Source organism: Oncorhynchus masou, chromosome 21 (genome assembly GCF_036934945.1).
Source record: "Oncorhynchus masou masou isolate Uvic2021 chromosome 21, UVic_Omas_1.1, whole genome shotgun sequence".
Lineage (NCBI taxonomy): Eukaryota > Metazoa > Chordata > Actinopteri > Salmoniformes > Salmonidae > Oncorhynchus > Oncorhynchus masou.
This window is the reverse complement of record NC_088232.1, coordinates 18,720,686-18,740,289: the sequence shown is the minus strand read 5'-3', so window position 1 is coordinate 18,740,289 and position 19,604 is coordinate 18,720,686. Positions and strand designations below refer to the sequence as shown.

The window sequence follows — 19,604 nt, the reverse complement described above, 5'->3', positions numbered from 1 at the left end:
ATCAGTGGCGGGGGTAGGTGAGCAGGAGGCGTAGTGTGGGACGGGGGAGGGAGGGGTGACGGGTAAGGGAGGCCAGCGCCAGCCAGGAACACTGATCACCTTGAAAACATTAGGGTTAGCGCAGATAGTAGGTATACCCTTAAGTTACACTACACTAAACACCAATGACTATTAGTGTGCTCTCTCTCTCTACCTGACTTGCGAGGGAGACAGAAACCGGGCAGGCAGTCGCATCTGCTAAGCCCAATAATGCCAACACTCGTAATTACACACACATGTTGGCGCATTCATGCACACACACATACACTCACACACACACTGTACAGGGATTTAGAATAAAAGGGATCCCAGTATTTTTTATATTTTTTAAGTAATGTTATCTTTTTTTCTTAGTTCTAAGACACCTCTGTCGTTTCTCCAGATGTAATATTGTATTATTTCTCCAGATACTTGGCGCTGTACAAAGGACTGGTCCCCAAGATCATGAGACTCGGACCAGGTGACGTTCCTACAACTATTCAATTCACTTTCTTCCCAAACGTTTGGTCATTACAGACTGAGAAATAATAATATGGCATTTTTATCAGAGAGGAGCAAAGTTTTTGGTAAAGAGACGTCTGCTATTTGTTACAGTACATCTTGAATGTTATGGCTAATTTAAAATGTAGCCTACGTCTTTCATCATATCACTAAATGAGAGGTTGATTATACTATATTATAGATGTTTTTTTATCTAGATGCGGTCTCTGCTAATGATAGCCTAACCCTTATCTTGGTATGATAGTTATTGCACAGCATGTCCTTCTAAAAATCAGTCTGGCAACTCCATAGGGCTGGGCGAAATACAGTATTTTACAATTTACCGGTATTGATGCACGGACCGGTTTGGGTTTTTACTTTACCCTCTACACTGAAAAAAGATATAAACACAACATGCAATAATTTCAAATACTTTATTTTTCACATGACTGGGAATACAGATATGCATCTGTTGGTCAAAAGATACCTTAAAGAAGAAAGTAGGGGCGTGGATCAGAAAACCAGTCAATATTGGGTGTGACCACCATTTGCCTCATGCAGTGTGAAACATCTCCTTCGCATAGAGTTGATCAGGCTGTTGATTGTGGCCTGTGGAATGTTTTAAATAATGTTAAATACCACCATACCGTCCGATTATTTTTAATACCATGATATGATATTTTGGGCATGTCACCCAGACCTACAACTCCACAAATGGAATTAGATTACATTATCAGTATTATAATGTGTAGTATTGTATTCATCTCTATGCCCCGTTGTCTTCTCCTCCTCCTAGGGGGAGCTGTGATGCTGCTGGTGTATGAGTACGTATCCGGATGGTTAAATAAGAACTGGTGATGAGAAGAAGCCCACCAGCCATGCCTTAAGGTGCCCACCGGGCAATCTATTAGGATGCCCACCAGGTAGTTTACTGAAGCGCACCAGGCAGCCTTAGGGGGCCTGCTGTCTCAGGTTCCAACATCCACAGGCCTCCCTAAACCCTATGACCTCCAATAGACTGTTCCAGCTCGTGCCCGTCCCATACATACAACCATTGTACAACCAGAATGCAACCATAGTATAACCAGAAGGCAACCATAGTACAACCAGAATACAAGCGTAGTATAATCGGAATAGAACCATAACGCATAACACTGATCTGTTATCCACATTGCAGCCATACAACGTCCAAGGTCATCTTCGATTACACTCAATAATAATCCACCTCGACAAATCAAGCCCCTGCCTCATTTAATGCACAAACATTATTGGGAACAACGTAACACTTCTAATACAATAGCCATGCATGCCATTACATACTGTGTGCATTACATACTGTGTGCATTACATACTGTGTGCATAGATGAGTCCTATATTGTATCTCGCTGCCATACTAATGTAAACCTATTTAACATACAGGGGGTTTATAGTCCACTACAAACTATTACAAACACGCAGCCACGGTGTTCCAAGCCCAAATGTCCAGATTACACACACACACACACACACACACACACGCGCTCCACACACAGTGCATTAATTCAAAGTCGACTTCACATAAACAGAATCAGGCACAGGATGAACCCTCCTGTAAAATTCTGTCATTTTTGTACACATTGAATAGAAATTATAAAATCATCATAGAAGACAATAGAGACTCGCATTGATATCTTGAAATAGTTTGTGATTTTTTTTTTCTTTTTTTTTCGTAGAATATCTTTTTCAAAGTCCCTATGAAGCTACTTGTATGTGACAGATTAAAACACGTCAAACTTGAAGTGTGTGTGTTTTGTGTGTGCGGGAGGGAGGGAGGGGGAGGGAGGGAGGGAGGGAGGGAGGGAGGGAGGGAGGGAGGGAGGGAGGGAGGGAGGGAGGGAGGGAGGGAGGGAGGGAGGGAGGGAGGGAGGGAGGGAGGGAGGGAGGGAGGGAGACGTGTGTGCGTGTATGCATGAGTGTGTGTTCCTGTCAGCCATAGAAGCTGTTAGCCAAGAGTATGCCTTCATATCAGTCTCCTCTCTGGGTCTGTGGGGCTGACTGAATCACTGCTGCAGCGTAGCTTACAACACGCTCAAGTAACAACCTCCAGATATTCAAATATTTGAGCAGAGAATGGAGTCTACAACACACTCTCTCATTCTACTGTATATCTCCTGTAGGCACGCTCTCTCACACACACACACACATACACACGCACACACACACACACACACCTGTGGCTTAGCCTGGCTCCTTCTCTCTCCACCCCCCCACCCCCCTCTCCTGGCAGCAGTCAGCAGTAGGCTATGTTGAGTCAGGTTGCTATTTGACACTCATTATTAATGTGTGAGCTGCTCTCTGCCAAAATGGAAAGACTCCCGGTTCTTTGCCCCGAGGCCCACTGTACGGTCGGTGACAGACTAACAACTGAAGGCTGCGGATGGATGGAATTGTAAATGCTTAACCTGTTCTCTTCGTAATGGAGTGTCGAATGCATGCGTTTGTTCTGGAGGTCTCGCAACGTGTGTTCGGTATGTGCACTGGAGTAACGTAGCAACGCAGTACACTCCTCCCTCACACACGCATACAGGCATGCAAACTGTAACGCCTTCCCCCTTACTGAACATATACCGCCACGCTCTACCCCGGCCTCGCCGTTCTCCGTTCCTTCACTCCCCCACCTGTGTAGGAATTCCTCGCTCTCTCTTGTCTGTCTCCAATGCTGACATGTCTTCCTCAGAATGGCCTATCCCCGTCTCCTCTTTGACAACCGTGCAATCATGAGAAAACATACAGTAGTAGCCTTGTCACAGCTTAAATGAAGTAGCAGCCTGTTTTTTCCCTACTAGGCCACAGTGGATATAGAGGGAAGTGAAAGATGAAAATACTGTATCCACAGTATTTGTAGGTAGTGTTGGGGAGTAGGTAACTATATGTAGTTCAACTGAATTTTGCAGTAGTTTGGTGGTAGTTGAACTAAATTCAAATCTGGGTAGTGTTTTAAGTAGTTCATAACTTTTTTTTTTTTTACATTTAGCTTAGCGTCGTAGCTACCTACTGTAGCTACACAATGCTTATTTTGCAAAAGAAAAAGACAATGCAATATTTTCTTTTCTTTTTGGAATCAAACCTGCTTCATTATCACTTGAAACATTTGTTTTTTGTGTGTTTAATAGGCAAAATTACATTGTGTTAACATACAGTATGACCTCAAAGTGATTTGTTCTTGAAATTTGTAGTTTATGACATTTCAGATTTAAATGTATCAATAAGTAGTTTAGCTGTAGTGAAACTGCTTTTCAAAGTAACTTCAGTTAAGTAAACTATATCTTTTTTAAGCGTAACTTTAGTGTAGCTTAACAGTTTTTCAGTGTGAGGTAATTGGTAGCTTGGTAAACTATCTTTTCAAAGTAGCTTCCCCAATACCGTGTGTAGGATCCACACTTTGAGTTTGACGGTAGTGTTCTGTGCTGACAGGGTTAAAAATGGAAGGTACACCTAACCTAGCTAGTCTCTGTTAAAGCATCATGCCACACACACCAGATGTGCAGTGGTTTGGCTCCCCAGAACGGACCTGCTAATTTATCGTTTTTACTCACCTGTGTGTTTAAACATGCTGTTTTTAAGACACATAGAAAACAATCTGTCTATTGTCACCTTCCTTTTAAAAAGTCCAATGAACAAGAGCGCGCCTAACCCCATGTATTTCTGTAGTTGTGTATGTAGCACCCTGCTTAGTGTTACTTTATTAGACTGGGTGTGTGTGTGTATGTGTGTGTGTGTGTGTGTGTGTGTGTGTGTGTGTGTGTGTGTGTGTAGCACCCTGCTTAGTGTTACTTTAGTAGACTGAGTGTGTGTGTGTGTGTGTGTGTGTAGCACCCTGCTTAGTGTTACTTTAGTAGACTGAGTGTGTGTGTGTGTGTGTGTGTGTGTGTGTGTGTGTGTGTGTGTGTGTGTGTGTGTGTGTGTGTAGCACCCTGCTTAGTGTTACTTTAGTAGAGTGTGTGTGTGTGTGTGTGTGTGTGTGTGTGTGTGTGTGTGTGTGTGTGTGTGTGTGTGTGTGTGTGTGTGTGTGTGTGTGTGTGTGTGTGTGTGTGTGTGTGTGTTTGGCACCCTGCTTAGTGTTACTTTATTAGACTGAGTGTGTGTGTAGCACCCTGCTTAGTGTTACTTTATTAGACGGAGTGTGTGTGTAGCACCCTGCTTAGTGTTACTTTATTGGACTGAGTGTGTGTATAGCACCCTGCTTAGTGTTACTTTATTAGACTGAGTGTGTGTGTAGCACCCTGCTTAGTGTTACTTTAGTAGACTGAGTGTGTGTGTAGCACCCTGCTTAGTGTACTTTAGTAGACTGAGAGACTGAGTGTGTGTATAGCTCCCTGCTTAGTGCTACTTTAGTAAACTGAGTGTGTGTAGCGCCCTGCTTAGTGTTACTTTAGTACACTGTGTGTGTGTGTGTGTGTGTGTGTGTGTGTGTGTGTGTGTGTGTGTGTGTGTGTGTGTGTGTGTGTGTGTGTGTGTGTGTAGCGCCCTGCTTAGTGTTACTTTAGTACACTGTGTGTGTGTGTGTGTGTGTGTGTGTGTGTGTAGCGCCCTGCTTAGTGTTACTTTAGTACACTGTGTGTGCGTGCGTGCATTTAAATGCGCTCTTAACCCATGTATTCCAGTAGTGTGTGTGTAGCGCCCTGCTTAGTGTTACTTTAGTACACTGTGTGTGCGTGCGTGCATTTAAATGCGCTCTTAACCCATGTATTCCAGTAGTGTGTGTGTAGCACACTTTAGTTGGAGCTTGTCTTGTTTCTGATTGCGTGTAGTGGAGTAAAGATAACCATATGACATTTGGAGGCAGACTCAACATCATTAATTAACAACATGTGTCCCCCCCCCTTCATTCTTAAAACGACAGTTTCCCTATTAGACCTCACTTCCATAACGTTTGACCTACATTATCCTGAAGAGTGCCCAGATTAGACTAAAGAGTACCCATAGTTTTACATCAAACTAGTTTTGGTTGTTTACAAACATTTGGATCATAGATTTTCTGGCTGTTACTCTGGCATTGTTTTATTTTTATTTTTTCTACTATTATAAAGCGACTCTGGGTCATTGAAAAGCGTTATATAATTCCCATGTATTATTATTAAAAAAAAAAATAAAGCATTGGCTTAATTTAACATGGTTATATTTTTTGTTTCATTCCTATGAGCCAAAAGCAATGGACTTTGTCCAAGAGTGATGTGTGTTTTTGTTGTTTTGTCAGTCTACATCAACCCATACCGTGTAGTAGAGCCAATCTTTTCTCACCTCTCATGTCTTAAGGTTGAACGCTGTGACTGGGTTGTTCTCTCTGTTGTTTGATGATGGATTGAAGGGATTCTAAGTAGGGCTGGTACAGTGTATGTTTATCTCACTAGTAGTGTTGATCTAGGATCACCCTCCCCCCGTCCCCGTCCCCCGTCCATGCAATCTGTCATTGTGATCTAAAAGGCTAAACTGATCCTAAATCAGCACTAATACTGCGAGACACTTTATACATAGGGCTCCTGATCATCTCACTGCAGGTCTGTGATGTGGCTCACGTACGGTCAAAAACAACACTAGGATCCCTGATGCAACGGTCCGTGACCACTGGATGCGGGGGAGAGTGCTTTCCAAGTCAAATCAGCACCGGCCTGCAAAGGACAGAGGAATGTTTACACTGTCGCACAAACAGAGGGACTGTTTATGCTGTAACACTGGCGGGCTGGGCTGGTGGGGACTTGGGCACCCATCCCCTTTCCTTTGTGACACATATATAATATGTTAATGTGAAATAGCTCCCGAGTTCCATCAAGCTTACACACACTTCTCTCTCTCTCTCACACACACACACACACATATATACACACACACACACACCTCTGAAACCGACGTCCTTGCCTATGTAATACATTAATGAAGTATACTTTGTAAAGGAGCTGCCATGTTTCATCAAGCTCACACACACACACACACACACAAACAAACACGTACACACCTCTGCAGCACAACCTCAGCCTGGTGCTGCTGGCCTGCTGTTTGCTAAGGACTTAATGAGTGTACACACTCTAGGTCAGGTGGCTGGTGACCTCACAGACCACAGGCAAAACAGTATGTCTTTGTCAGTACTAGTCTCCGAGTTGGAGTGGAGGTCGGTTTGCTACTCCGACATACATACATACATACACACATACACACATACACACATACACACATACACACATACACACATACACACACACACACATACACACATACACACATACATACATACATACATACATACATACATACATACATACATACATACATACATACATACATACATACATACACACAGACATACGCTCTCTCTCCTCCTCCCTTGATCAGACAGACACAATGCCATTGGAGGCACAAAGGCTTTTGCTTATACCTAGATGACGAAAACAGGTACCAAAACAGTGGCCTTGTGGTTAGAGTGCTTTACCCAGTCCATGGTTGAATGGACCTTCTGAACATCATTTTTCTTTCATGTCAAACATTTCTTGAGACACTCATTGAATCACTCTCTTTTGGTCACGTTTTACGCACAATATTTTCCGATCCATTGAGACTGGAGAGAAAAAGTATTATTAAAAACCATTGATACATTTCTAGTGTGTGTCTTAGAACAAATGTATTTAAAACTACAACAAATAAATGTTATCTACGTCAAAAGCGGTGCATTTTAATATGGGTAAAGATATTATCGGTAGGAGAAGAAGGTTACAATGGTCAAAAATGAATTCAACACACATGCGTAATTGGAATGCGGCCTACCCATTCAGAGTCAAAATGCCATAAAGGGGGAAAGGAGAAAGAACGAGATGTATTCTCTATGGATTACGAAGTTGTAGAGCACCCCGTCGGCAACCTTCCAACGTTCTTCCTCCTCCCAAATTCCAAGTGAATCAATTTTATACGAGACAGCCAACGTATACCACTCTGCCATGACATGACTACGCCCGAAGCTCTGTTGGAATCACGCACGCAACATTCGGCCCTTCTCGTCTCATGGCAAGCGAACATCAGGTTGGCAAAAGAAAGTAGCCACACACAGAGAATGTTTCGAGAGGTTATTGTAAACAATGTCGATTTTTCAGCCATTCTGAACCTCGAGTCGTAGCCAACAAATAGAGTAATATCACTGACAAATTTTAACGATTTTATGACCATCACAAATCTTTCATGTAAGAACTAAGCGCTTCCTTAAAATGTATCAAATGGTTGCATATATTTATACAACAATGGGTTCATTCAGCGCAACGACGCGTGTGACTTTTAAAAGTGTGTAGAATATTATTTCACGCAGAAGGTGTTTTTGGGATAGGCCTTCTAAATACAAGAGTTTTTGAAATGTCTTTTGAAACATCTGCTACAATTCAGGAAGAATCGGGTCAAATCCACACAGTTTCCTTTAATGAAGATACATTCAATTTCATTGTGGATATTAGATTGGACCTGTGCAGCTGTACCGTTTTATCATAATATCGTTTCAAACATTTACGCAGAAGACTAGGCCAAAGGCTGTCAAAGTGTGTTGGGAACATCCATATAGGCCTACACTGTTTCCACCGTGGCCTTCTGATGTAATAATTGTACTCCGTTCAACCCTAGAGCCTTTTAGTCAGTCTAATAAATACACATGAAGATACATTTAAGTCGAGAAGTGAAAAAACAATGTTCAATATTAAGATTGTAACTTGTCAAAATAATAAACAAAAAAATACAAGTACAAACATCCAAAACAATACCAATTGATATCACCCCTGATACACTTAAATGCAAACGTTTTTCCCTCATGGTTGTGATTGTCCTACAGTACTTTAGCTCCTGTCCCTAATAACATTTGCAGAGAAGTGTGCAGAAATGGGTTTAAGAGGCAAGTCCTTGATGAGAATGGCACAATTTCCGCCATGGAAATATGAGAAACAGCCAGTCAGTCCTTCAATACACCTGTCCTGTCAGCTTTCTGCAGGGCCACAGACCAGTGTCATGTCTGTAGATAGTGTGGCAAGGTTTTCCTTCCATGTCCTGTCTTTAACTGTGCGTTAACTTGAGTTCTCCACACCATGTCTTTGGTATGGAAGAGAATGTTGTGATGGATATGGGGCCTAGGTGAGGTCACCGTGTCTTTGGTATGGAAGAGAATGTTGTGATGGATATGGGGCCTAGGTGAGGTCACCGTGTCTTTGGTATGGAAGAGAATGTTGTGATGGATATGGGGCCTAGGTGAGGTCACCGTGTCTTTGGTATGGAAGAGAATGTTGTGATGGATATGGGGCCTAGGTGAGGTCACCGTGTCTTTGGTATGGAAGAGAATGTTGTGATGGATATGGGGCCTAGGTGAGGTCACCGTGTCTTTGGTATGGAAGAGAATGTTGTGATGGATATGGGGCCTAGGTGAGGTCACCGTGTCTTTGGTATGGAAGAGAATGTTGTGATGGATATGGGGCCTAGGTGAGGTCACCGTGTCTTTGGTATGGAAGAGAATGTTGTGATGGATATGGGGCCTAGGTGAGGTCACCGTGTCTTTGGTATGGAAGAGAACGTTGTGATTGGATATGGGGCCTAGGTGAGGTCACCATATAAATACGGAAGAGGTGAGTGTAATGAGCTGGCACCAGACCCATGGTAAAGGAGGACTTGTTTCTCCTTATCTCCTTCCTCCCTCCTCTTTTAACTCCATCTGCCCGTCCGTCTGTCCTGCTCCCCCTCTTCTTCCCTCTGTCTCTCCGTCCGTCCGACCGGCCCGTCTGTCTGTGTTCTACAGTGCTGAGGCGGTGATGGGGTGGGCATGGGGGTGGATGGCGTCACGGTGGTGGGCTGTCATACCCTTGAAGGCCAGTGGAGCGGCAATGTTGTCACAGCTGTGGTGATAGAGAGCACTGCCACTGTGCGGCTGCCATGTGGGACCGGTCACATAGGCCGACGTGGTGGCGCTGTACCCCATGTAGGGCGACACTGGGGTGGGAGGGTGGTAGGCTGGGATGCTGGGCGCTGTGACATAACTGTTCACTGTGGGCAAGCCACTCTGCGTCTGTCAGGGAGAGGAGAGAGAGAGAGAGAGAGAGAGAGAGAGAGAGAGAGAGAGGATGGTGAGACCATTGAAGTAGGATGTCAATTCAAGTGCTGTGAGTGAGACGCAGGTAAGAGCGGTAGGTAGAGAGACATAACTGTTCACTGTGCACGGGCAGGCCGCTCTGGGTCTGTTAGAGGGAGAGAGAGAGAGGAGAGAAACACAAGGTTAGACAGAGGTAGAGAGAGAAGGTGAGACATGGGGAGGAGATGCACAAGGGAAATGTGATATGGTATGGCAGTGAGGGAAGTGGAGAGAGAGAGAGAGAGAGAGAAGGTGAGACATGGGGAGGAGAGGCACAAGGGAAATGTGATATGGTATGGCAGTGAGGGAAGTGGAGAAAGAGAGAGAGAGAGAGAGAGAGAGAGAGGAGGAAAGGGAGAGAGAGAGACAGAGGAGGAAAGGGAGAGAGAGAAGGTGAGACATGGGGAGGAGAGGCACAAGGGAAATGTGATATGGTATGGCAGTGAGGGAAGTGGAGAGAGAGAGAGAGAGAGAGAGAGAGACAGAGAGAGAGAAGGTGAGACATGGGGAGGAGAGGCACAAGGGAAATGTGATATGGTATGGGAGTGAGGGAAGTGGAGAAAGAGAGAGAGAGAGAGAGGAGGAAAGGGAGAGAGAGAGAGAGGAGGAAAGGGAGAGAGAGAAGGTGAGACATGGGGAGGAGAGGCACAAGGGAAATGTGATATGGTATGGCAGTGAGGGAAGTGGAGAGAGAGAGAGAGACGGAGGGAAGGGAGAGGGAGAAGTGAGAGGGTAGAGAGTACAGTGGTGAGGTATACAACATGTGAAATGGGGGCTGAATAAAATAGGGGTTGGGAGAAGTTGAGGGTTTATTGAGACAGAGGAGATTTGGAATGACAGAAATTAAGAAGGGAAAGAAAAGTACAGGGTTAAGCATGAGTAACATTTGGCACCATGACAAAACATAACTTGAAGAATTCACACAATTGTTTCAATAGTATATGCATGGGTGGTCTATTATGTAACTAGTGAGAATAAGAATGGTTTCTGCAGAAGTGAGCATACGTCTCGTTCCTGTCTAGTATTTGTCCAGGATTTCCTCAACCTAAACACCCATTGCTAATATATATTTTTCTTTCGACTGAAATCCACAGCCATGACAGGGCACGTGCAATACACCAATTCTAATCGCTTTCCGTTTTTAAGGAGGCTATATATTTAACTGATATTTTTTATTTCACTAAGCAAAATGCTATAGGCCAATTTACATAATGCAATTTTAGTTTGAGGTTAAATGATCTACTTTTTCTACCGAGTATTTCCTTAGGCCTACTGCTTTGAATTTATGTTTAGTTTTAGAGTTCAGGAAGAAGACTTTCCTAGCCCATGTTGCCCATATCTTAATTTGATACAATATTTTTTCCCCCGTTATAGGATATTGATAAATAATGAAATACACACATACAGGTTTATTGGAATAGGCTCGATTCACTCGATCAAATCATGATATTCTACACGACTTGCTTTTCGCATAGGCCTAATTTTTGTGTTTCGCCCCTGTATTTGTTAATATTCAATGTTAAGTCATACTTTTAAAATGTAAAAAAAAAAAATACAGTCCTTGGCTTGCCTGTTGTGTGCAAGAGCTCTATCGATTCTACAGTCAATTCTGGCAAACGGAAAAGACAGGCTTACCAATTAATTATTTTTTTTTCGTTACATAATTCGTATTATTTTTGATGATCGTTTCCATGCAGTGTATTTGTCTCTAACTCACAAAGCATCTAACGACCCAGATGACTGAGAATAATCAGTTGACGGATGAAAGCAGTCCACTGAACTGGTATAGAACAACGCTGCACAAGGCCGTCTTTAGCCTGATAAGAAATATGTTCTCATATTTAATAGAATCCAAAATCTCGAGGTATTTAGGCTACAGAAGCCTTGAAATGCATTCAATGCTGTAATAATAAATAAAAGCTTAACTGTAGGAAAAATGCTGTCGTACCCAAAATGTCAGTCAAAACCAGTGATTTGTCATTAGCATGAAACCTAATGGTCTATGTTATGTCTGATTTAAAAAAAAAACTATCCTCTAGACTCAAGAGTTCCGGAGCGGAAGAAAGGCATTTAAACATCAAATCCGAGCCGTGGGCACTGTTTATGTATGTGCGTGTCATTACCTTAAATCGAAAGTTAATGATTCCATTATTCTTCCAAAGAGTGACATGATAGCTCACCCTCAGCCCCGTAGGCGCAGGACTGGGACTCCTCAAGTACAGTTAAAAGTACTCCGTGTAGGTCTACTGTAGGCCTATAGAACCCGAAGTTACCATTTATTTATTTGATTTCGGGCTATTCATTTTTTTTATACTTACGTGTGTGTTGGATTTAAAAAAATACATTTCGTCTTTATTCATCTGTTAATGCTTTTGTGGAACTGTCATTGGGAGGTAGTTTTTCATTTTTCATTCTTATCAGTAAATAGCTGTGCCGTTTCAGCTCCATAGGCTACATCCGGCTGTTCGCTGACACTCGAAAGATTGAGAAAAATAATCCTTATTTTAGCAGTCTTTGAATTTGTACATAATCAACATATAGCAATTGACCTTCCGCTTTTTGAAAACCCCCACTTCTTTCTTCAGTCGCCACAAGACTACTCGAGTTGTATTGTAAGGAGGGAGGGACTGTGGGTGTACATGAGGTGAGGGCGGACGAGTAGTGTGTTTGAAAGTGCGTGCAAACTGTAGTATGTGTATTGTGCTTTGAAATATGGGCCTATAGCATAGAATATGCACCATTTTGAAAGGATTTAGTACATCAGCAAGTTATCGTCTACAAATACATTTCAATTGACAAGTATAAGCCTATAGCAGCCTGTGGCACGCAGAGAAAGTCATACGTTACAAATTACTATCAAAATAGTTGAAAATTAATCGAATTATAAGCATTTCTTATATTCTGACGATTGCTTTAGATCAGACTTTGACATATGCAAAATATAAAGTACGTAGGTCAAGTGTGTATTTTTACTTCTATGGCTGATTATGCAATGCATCGGCCTACTGATCATATGGGCATTGGGCTATGTTTGTTTTTTTCCATATTTTTATCCCAGGGAGTTATATCACCGGCGCCGCATGTGCTATTCTGCATCATTTGTCCCCATTGATGCATCCAACCGTAGCCTATTGAATATATTGAGGTTACCATGCATAACTCGAGATAGATCGCGTGGCTCCGACGATATATCATACCAATTATGCACGCCTCCTCCCCCTCTCACTTTCTTAAACATACTATATCCCTCATGCACGCTCGTGCTCACACTCCCTGTCATCTCCCTCGTCCCTCCACCTCACACGTTGTTTGCACCGTTTGCAGCTGATGTATTATTTTGCAACATAAAATGCACCATATTTTCTCACACAAGACTATCCCGAGTCTAGTGCGATGTTCTTCCTTTGGAATGAAACAACGTTTATACACACTAAAATATCATATGTTTTTCGACGATAGGCCTATTAGTGCATGGGATACGTTTCGATGGAATGAACCCACAATTTCAGCAATGCCTTTCAACTTCTATTAGATCAGCGTGCAAATCATTATTGGGGCTTAATAAATATGCCTAAAATGTAGTCTACTGGTCAAAATATTTAAATGTGTCATTGCGTTTTAATTATTTAAACTTCAGTCTTATTTTTCATTTACATTAGGCCTAATATTAGTTATTTTAGCACATTGGCTAAGACAATATGGAAATGTCATGTAATTAGGCAGCCCTAATGATCCTTGTAAGCATAACATATACAAACATAACACTCAAATTTAAACATTTAAATAATCTTTCTCCAACGACTAGACTTTTATTATTAACTTGTGAGTCGGTCTGTCTCCGTTTCATGCTTATGGATTGTCTTTTATCGCAACAAAAAAATAAACCGTAGAAACGTGTCCAATGGCGTAAATCAACGACCTGATTCATCGTGCCACGTTCACTGGTCGAAAATATGAGGACTTGAGAAGTCGAAACAAAATGTTTCTTCGTTCATATCCCTAAAGTCTAAACCTTGTAAGACAAAGACAAGTGGCTGCAAAATACAAAGTTGAAAAATACACCGATTTTCAACAACAGAAAATACTAAATCATTTCTCAAATATATTATGCCTACAACGTTTGGCCATGCAACGTTTGGCTATATCGACAAGAGCTGTTCCAATTTAAATCTAAATTTGGCGTGCGACGCTAATGACAGCCACTGAGCTTCTCAGTACATGTCCATTTGTCAACATGCTATCACATGCAAGGAAATTGATGAGTCATGGGGTCCCGGGTACATGATTCATTTGTCACAGAAGGGGATCAATCATATGCCAATGATGGTTACAAAACTACAACACGTAATAGTAATTAAATAGCACAGTAGGCCTAATGTAGCCGTAAGAACAACCCTTAGCCTAGGCCCAAAACACTCTGCGGTGCGGTGTCTGGTCGGGAGGCATACCGCCCACACCCAGCGGAGAGAGCGTGTCAATATGACTGAAAAGCACCGAGAAAACATACTCTACGTTGATTATACAATAAGTGTGGGCCAAAAAATAGAAGGGTATCATATTGTACTACACCGTTGTTGAGATTAACACACATTAGGTTAGAGATGGGCGAGGATGCATTTTTGTTGATCAAGGATGTGTTTCCTTTTACCTGTTTGTATTTTGCTTCAGGTTCTATAGAATGCGGTGGTTTATCCTGCACGCCATTGACTAGTGGAGAGCTTGCTGACGGCGGAAAATGTGTCCTGTTTATAACGCTCCATTCTTCTAGTTTGGCACTGGGAAAGGACGAACTGTCACTAACTGCATGGGGCAAAACAGACAGAGACAGAGGAGAGGAAGGTCAGAGGAGATGAACCGAAGAGACTTCACGCTACCACTCCCATCTACCATTCTAGGCATTCATATCACCTCACCCCCTACAGCTGTTTAGCAAAACCCTCCAACAAAAAGTTATCCAGCAAAGACACGAAAGATATTTGAAATAGCAACGATCATCATTTGCGATTTTATGCGTAGACATTCCTATATACTTAAAAAGCATTTTTGGCATCTGAAATCTGAATTAATTCTAGGTCAACTTATATTTCATACAGAAAGCGCCTGGTACCCGTGTGTGTGTGTGGTGTGTGTATTTGCCTTAGCCTACTGATCAAAACGGAACAGCTCATTGCTGTAATGGTCAGTAACATTTACCCAAACCAGTCTTTCTGTGGGGACAAATTAGATGTACTTTAACCGTTTCCCCTTTGTACATGATGGATATGATATTATACACGGGTGCTAACGTTTAGAATTGGAAAAGCAAGCCCACCAGTGTTGTAACTTGAGAAGACCATTGGATCATTTTTTTCTCGGCCCCCTTTTCTTTCTTTCAACAAAGCAGGTTTTACTTGGAGTTGTGTATTTTGTGCATAGACATATGTTTCAATATTTTTTGTCGGTCTAAAAAGTTTGGGTCTCTTGCTATTTCCAAAATAATCATTCACTGACATAAGGCTGTCTTAGGTTAATTCGAGGAAGGAATATGCATGGTACTTTATCTTCCTTTCTCGATGGCGAAAGGTGTGTGTGTGTGTGTGTGTGTGTGTGTGTGTGTGTGTGTGTGTGTGTGTGTGTGTGTGTGTGTGTGTGTGTGTGTGTGTGTGTGTGTGTGTGTGTGTGTGTGTGTGTGTGTGTGTGTGTGTGTGTGTGTGTGTGTGTGTGTGTGTGTGTGTGTGTGTGTGAGAGTGCCATTTGATGACCAACGCCTTTGGAATGATCGCCATAATTCAAATGCAATTATGATGATTTACGCATGACGGCAATATTCGCCATATGCGTCAACGCTCTTCGTCTCAGAATAGGTCTACTGTATTCATCCACTGTTGTAGTGTAAACCCAATAGCAGTTCGATGTCATAGTAAGGGATTTGTTTTATGAAAACCTGAGTCTCGAGGCTGGCGAAGTGATTGCGGCGCTAAAAGGCCTCACGTCATTCAGTGTACATGACACTTATTTCGGCTTTCAAAACCTGCAGCAAACATCTGCTAATAATTTCGAAATGCATAAGTTGTTTATAAAGGCATCCTTTGAGAACACATTCCTCCCCGGGAATTCTTGTTCGGCTTGAAGATCTGCGCTGCCTTTGAGGGGCGAAGCCTTGTTGTTTAGATTGTCTGAGTTAAATGAGTACATGGAATGGCCGAGGCCTCATGGATCTAATGAGGACTACACAAGCACTAAGGAGAAGGGCATGTTCATATCCACAAGGCGGTGAGACCTGAGGCAGTTCTAACTTCTGACAGAAGCACGGGTATGACAAGCGCATAGGTGGTCGACTGACATCTAACACTCTGCTAACACAAGACACGTTGTCACTAAAAATGGTATTCACAACAACAGTAATGTATCATGATTGATGGAGGTCAGATTTGCTTTTACAATGCTTCCAAAACAGACTTGCATTTGTGGTAGCACACTAGTGAAACCTAACTGTCCAAACATGACTGTAAGTAACAAAAACAAGTCTCTAAACTCGGATAGGGCCTTTAGGGAACAACACAGAGCAGCCCGGTAGACTAAAAGCATGTGAAACTGCATTTCAGGGGAGTGTATTTTGAAGCAAATCGTGCAAGAACAAAATGTCTGGCTGTACGACATGGCATGGCAAAGCCAAGAACACCTCATTTTGATTTTAGTTCATCTCCTCGTGCACCGCTGCGCCTTCCCTTCATTATCCCACTAATATTCCACATCCGCCCCTTACTTATTAGTTGCAAGCCTTCCTTTAACCATCTGTTTTAATGCAACCTTTGAACTAGGAACTAAACTTTACTCATGTATGCACTCACCAATACTGGCAAAATAACACATAATTAACATAGCCAATTTATTTTTTTGCAGTTCGTTCCAGAATAGTCACTGTTATTCGTAAGTAACATAGTGCAATAACAGACCGGTATATTGGTCATATATTTAACTGCATACCTCCAAATTAATAAAGTTACACATCTTGCCACTAGGCCCACTACACACACACACATACCCCAACTCATGCGTTTTCCTATTAATTTTAACCATTTACTACAGCAATTGGTTTGCCCGTGTATCAAAGTAAAAATCATGCTTACTTTGTTGCTCTGTTATCGACCGAATCCCCAGAATATCTGTTACCGAGTGGGAGGAGGGCCATATCCTGTGCATAGCCATGTGTCCAGGGAGGGAGTGCATGCCCGGGGGAGTCGGTACTTTGGTCCCAGAGGCTCCGATGGGGGTCGGATACGAGTATATGTGGTTGTATGGTAGCGTTGGTTGTGGTGCGTGAGACGACTGCTTGCTGGACTCATACTGGCTCTGCTGGGACAGATTCCCAATCTTGTTGCGGAGGATCCTACTGATGGAGCTCACAGATGGTAGATTGAACTTGTCACAAACTCCGTCAGCCAGTAGCCTGTCCCGGATCTCCCAGGCGAAGATACCCGGGTCCCTCTGCTTGTATGTCCGTATGTGCTTGACCACTGTAGGCGTAGTGACCCGTGGTTTGCTGCCCCCGATCGCTCCCGGGAGTATAGAGCCGGTCTCGTTGTACCGGGCCAGTATCTTGCTGACGCAGCCGTGGGAGACCCGGAGCTGTCTGCTGATGTCGCAAGGCCTGATGCCCAGCTGGGCGAGCTCTACAATCCGCAGCCGGATTGCGTTGGGAAGCGGTCTGCCGTTGACAAAAACCCCGCCGAGCTGGTTCACCTCTCCAAAGGCTGGCTCTGGTGTCATGGAAAACATACACAGAGGCAACACAATGAAACACACATCTTAAATTAGACGACTTGTTGCTGTAGTAGCCTGTAAAGGCCCTTTAGGACTAGTGTTGTTAATCGTGCTTCCCGTTCCTTGAGTCCTTAGTCGACATAAGGCGGTCTGCAACGTCGTTTTCAACCCGTTAAGGACAAATTAAATGCTTATTTACAGCATATGCTATAGTTTTACTAATTGGCTATTAATACTGTCTTAAATGTATTGGGATATATATATATAATGCACTCAAAACAGATGCGTAAGAATCGAATCAGTAAGCGTGTGATGAAATAACAACATGTCCCACCTTTAGGCAGCCCCCTGCAAATAAAAACCCCGCACCTTTTCAGTTTGTGCCTAACATACTGCTCCATTGTTAAAGCGTTGTATTTGAATTTCAAGATACATTTGCAGTAAAAATATGTTTTACGCATAGCTATGCTATAGTTTTACTAATTGGCTATTAATACTGGCCACTGGAAAATCCCATAATAAAACCAACTGAAGCTCAAAACTGTTCGGCCTTTATTTGAAGCCATACCATCGCTGTACAAGCCATAGGCCTACAATCATAATTGATTCATTAGAATGTTGGTATAATTCGTTCCTTGAAAGATGTAGGAATATCCGGTCGAGTGCCTGTTATAGACTAACTCCATAATCGTCCACACAATATTTCCATATAAACTTACCCATTGCGTTTAGTCCACAAATTATTATTGGGATCTCGGAGTTACGCCTTCCGTCCAGTTCCGAGTCCAGTTTCGCTGTTGTCCGGAAACCTGTCTAGGGGAGCACAAATCCTCGCTCTCCTCCGGCCACGGGTACTGTGTTAACCGAACTAACGATAGTAGTGAGAATGACAAATCCGCGATGTGTTTCCTGATAGCAGGAGAGACAAGCTTACATTTCAATCCAGACAAATCATGGGCCGGTCTTCCAAAACTTTTCTCCTCGGCGAGGCTAGGTCCGCCAATGGAAGTTTGAGTATATAGGTAGAAGCTTTCCTATTGGTCTGAAAGTTTGTGCTCGTGCAGCAAGGCAACCCCCTCTCTTCCGGAACTACAGTCAGTGTTAACCTACCACCATGAATTGCAATTATGAATTGCATTCTACTGGAATGGTAAATTACATATAAGTAAGTACAATTATATGAATATTGTGATTATGAATCATAACAATGAACTACACTACAGGATAAATCACCAATGCAATAATCCCAATATAATAGTCAGTGGCAATCCAAGTGTTTGGATTTTGTTTTCCTATATTGTCAGTGAGGAATTCATGTGGTATGAAAGTAAAATTGGTAGGCTGCATATTGATATTCCCTCAGTTCAACTGGATAGCGTAACGTGCGTGGCTGTCTTCATTCACCTACCAAATACATAACATTAGACATTCAGAATAGTTGCACATCGTGACATGGACTAATCGTTTGATTTGGTATGTATCGGCGTTGACTTATAAAGTACACAACTCAAAACAAATAGGTGTATATGGACGGTGAGCAGTAGCCTACAGAACAACATATCTGCTGCCTGAGTTGGGCTTTGGGTCTGACTATAACTCATTCCATATAGGCTACTAATACACTTGGTTCAATGTTGTTGTGTATAATCCTTATTATTTCTCAAATTGAGATACAAAAAAAAGTATATTTCGACATATAGCCGTGGTTGTATATGTACATTCAACTGAGTGTTTAAAGAATTTGCAACGCGCCTTCTCAGAAAGCCTGGCCTACATTAACTAGGTTACATGAAAACGGACTGAATAGCTTGAATAAATGTTCGATTTGTATATTCGATCAAATTAATTTATACAAATAAGCAGTTATAATTACTTATAATAGCATATTTCAGATACATTCTCCGTTATTACGAAAGATTGTATTACAAGGAAGTTTGATATGAAACAAAAAGGATATGGATGTTTGCTGTTATTTCATGTTTATTTATTCAATTTATAAACTACCCTCCATACCATGAATGCGCTGACTACCCCTGCACCTATATTTCACCCATCCGACAGGCAATATAGGACGCCTTTACACACGCAGGTAATCGGACGCTTCGTTTCCTGTTTACACGAGAAACCTTAGCTCTTGAAGCTCTCGATGGTTGACCTGTGCTCACGGTTTTCTCTTTCTCTTATTGCTAAGGGTCACTTCACAACGGTAAGCTTCGTTTGCTCC

General features: G+C 42.5%; 2 protein-coding genes across 7 annotated transcripts in view; one reads left to right on the top strand and one right to left on the bottom strand.

The window, feature by feature from the left end:
• Positions 1-2,297, top strand: part of slc25a21 (solute carrier family 25 member 21) — a 233,406-nt gene extending 231,109 nt beyond the window's left edge. For all 5 annotated transcript variants that reach the window (XM_064927715.1, XM_064927713.1, XM_064927714.1 and 2 more), the window contains 2 exons: positions 447-499; positions 1,316-2,297. In XM_064927715.1, the coding sequence (XP_064783787.1) occupies positions 447-499; positions 1,316-1,377 (115 nt within the window). In that variant the 3' untranslated portion in view covers positions 1,378-2,297. The remainder of the gene's footprint in view (positions 1-446; positions 500-1,315) is intronic.
• A 5,636-nt stretch (positions 2,298-7,933) lies between these two features.
• Positions 7,934-18,336, bottom strand: pax9 (paired box 9). Of its 2 annotated transcripts, XM_064927711.1 has the most exons (4): positions 18,100-18,336; positions 16,747-17,376; positions 14,286-14,437; positions 7,934-9,574 (listed from the first exon to the last, which is right to left on the bottom strand). In XM_064927711.1, the coding sequence occupies exons 1-4, from the start codon at positions 18,101-18,103 to the stop codon at positions 9,302-9,304; spliced, it is 1,059 nt and encodes a 352-aa protein (XP_064783783.1). In that variant the 5' UTR covers positions 18,104-18,336; the 3' UTR covers positions 7,934-9,301. The 2 variants fall into 2 exon arrangements, with proteins under 2 accessions (XP_064783783.1, XP_064783782.1); XM_064927710.1 differs by lacking the exon at positions 18,100-18,336 and having other exon boundaries at positions 16,747-17,395.
• Between the last annotated feature and the right edge of the window lie 1,268 nt (positions 18,337-19,604).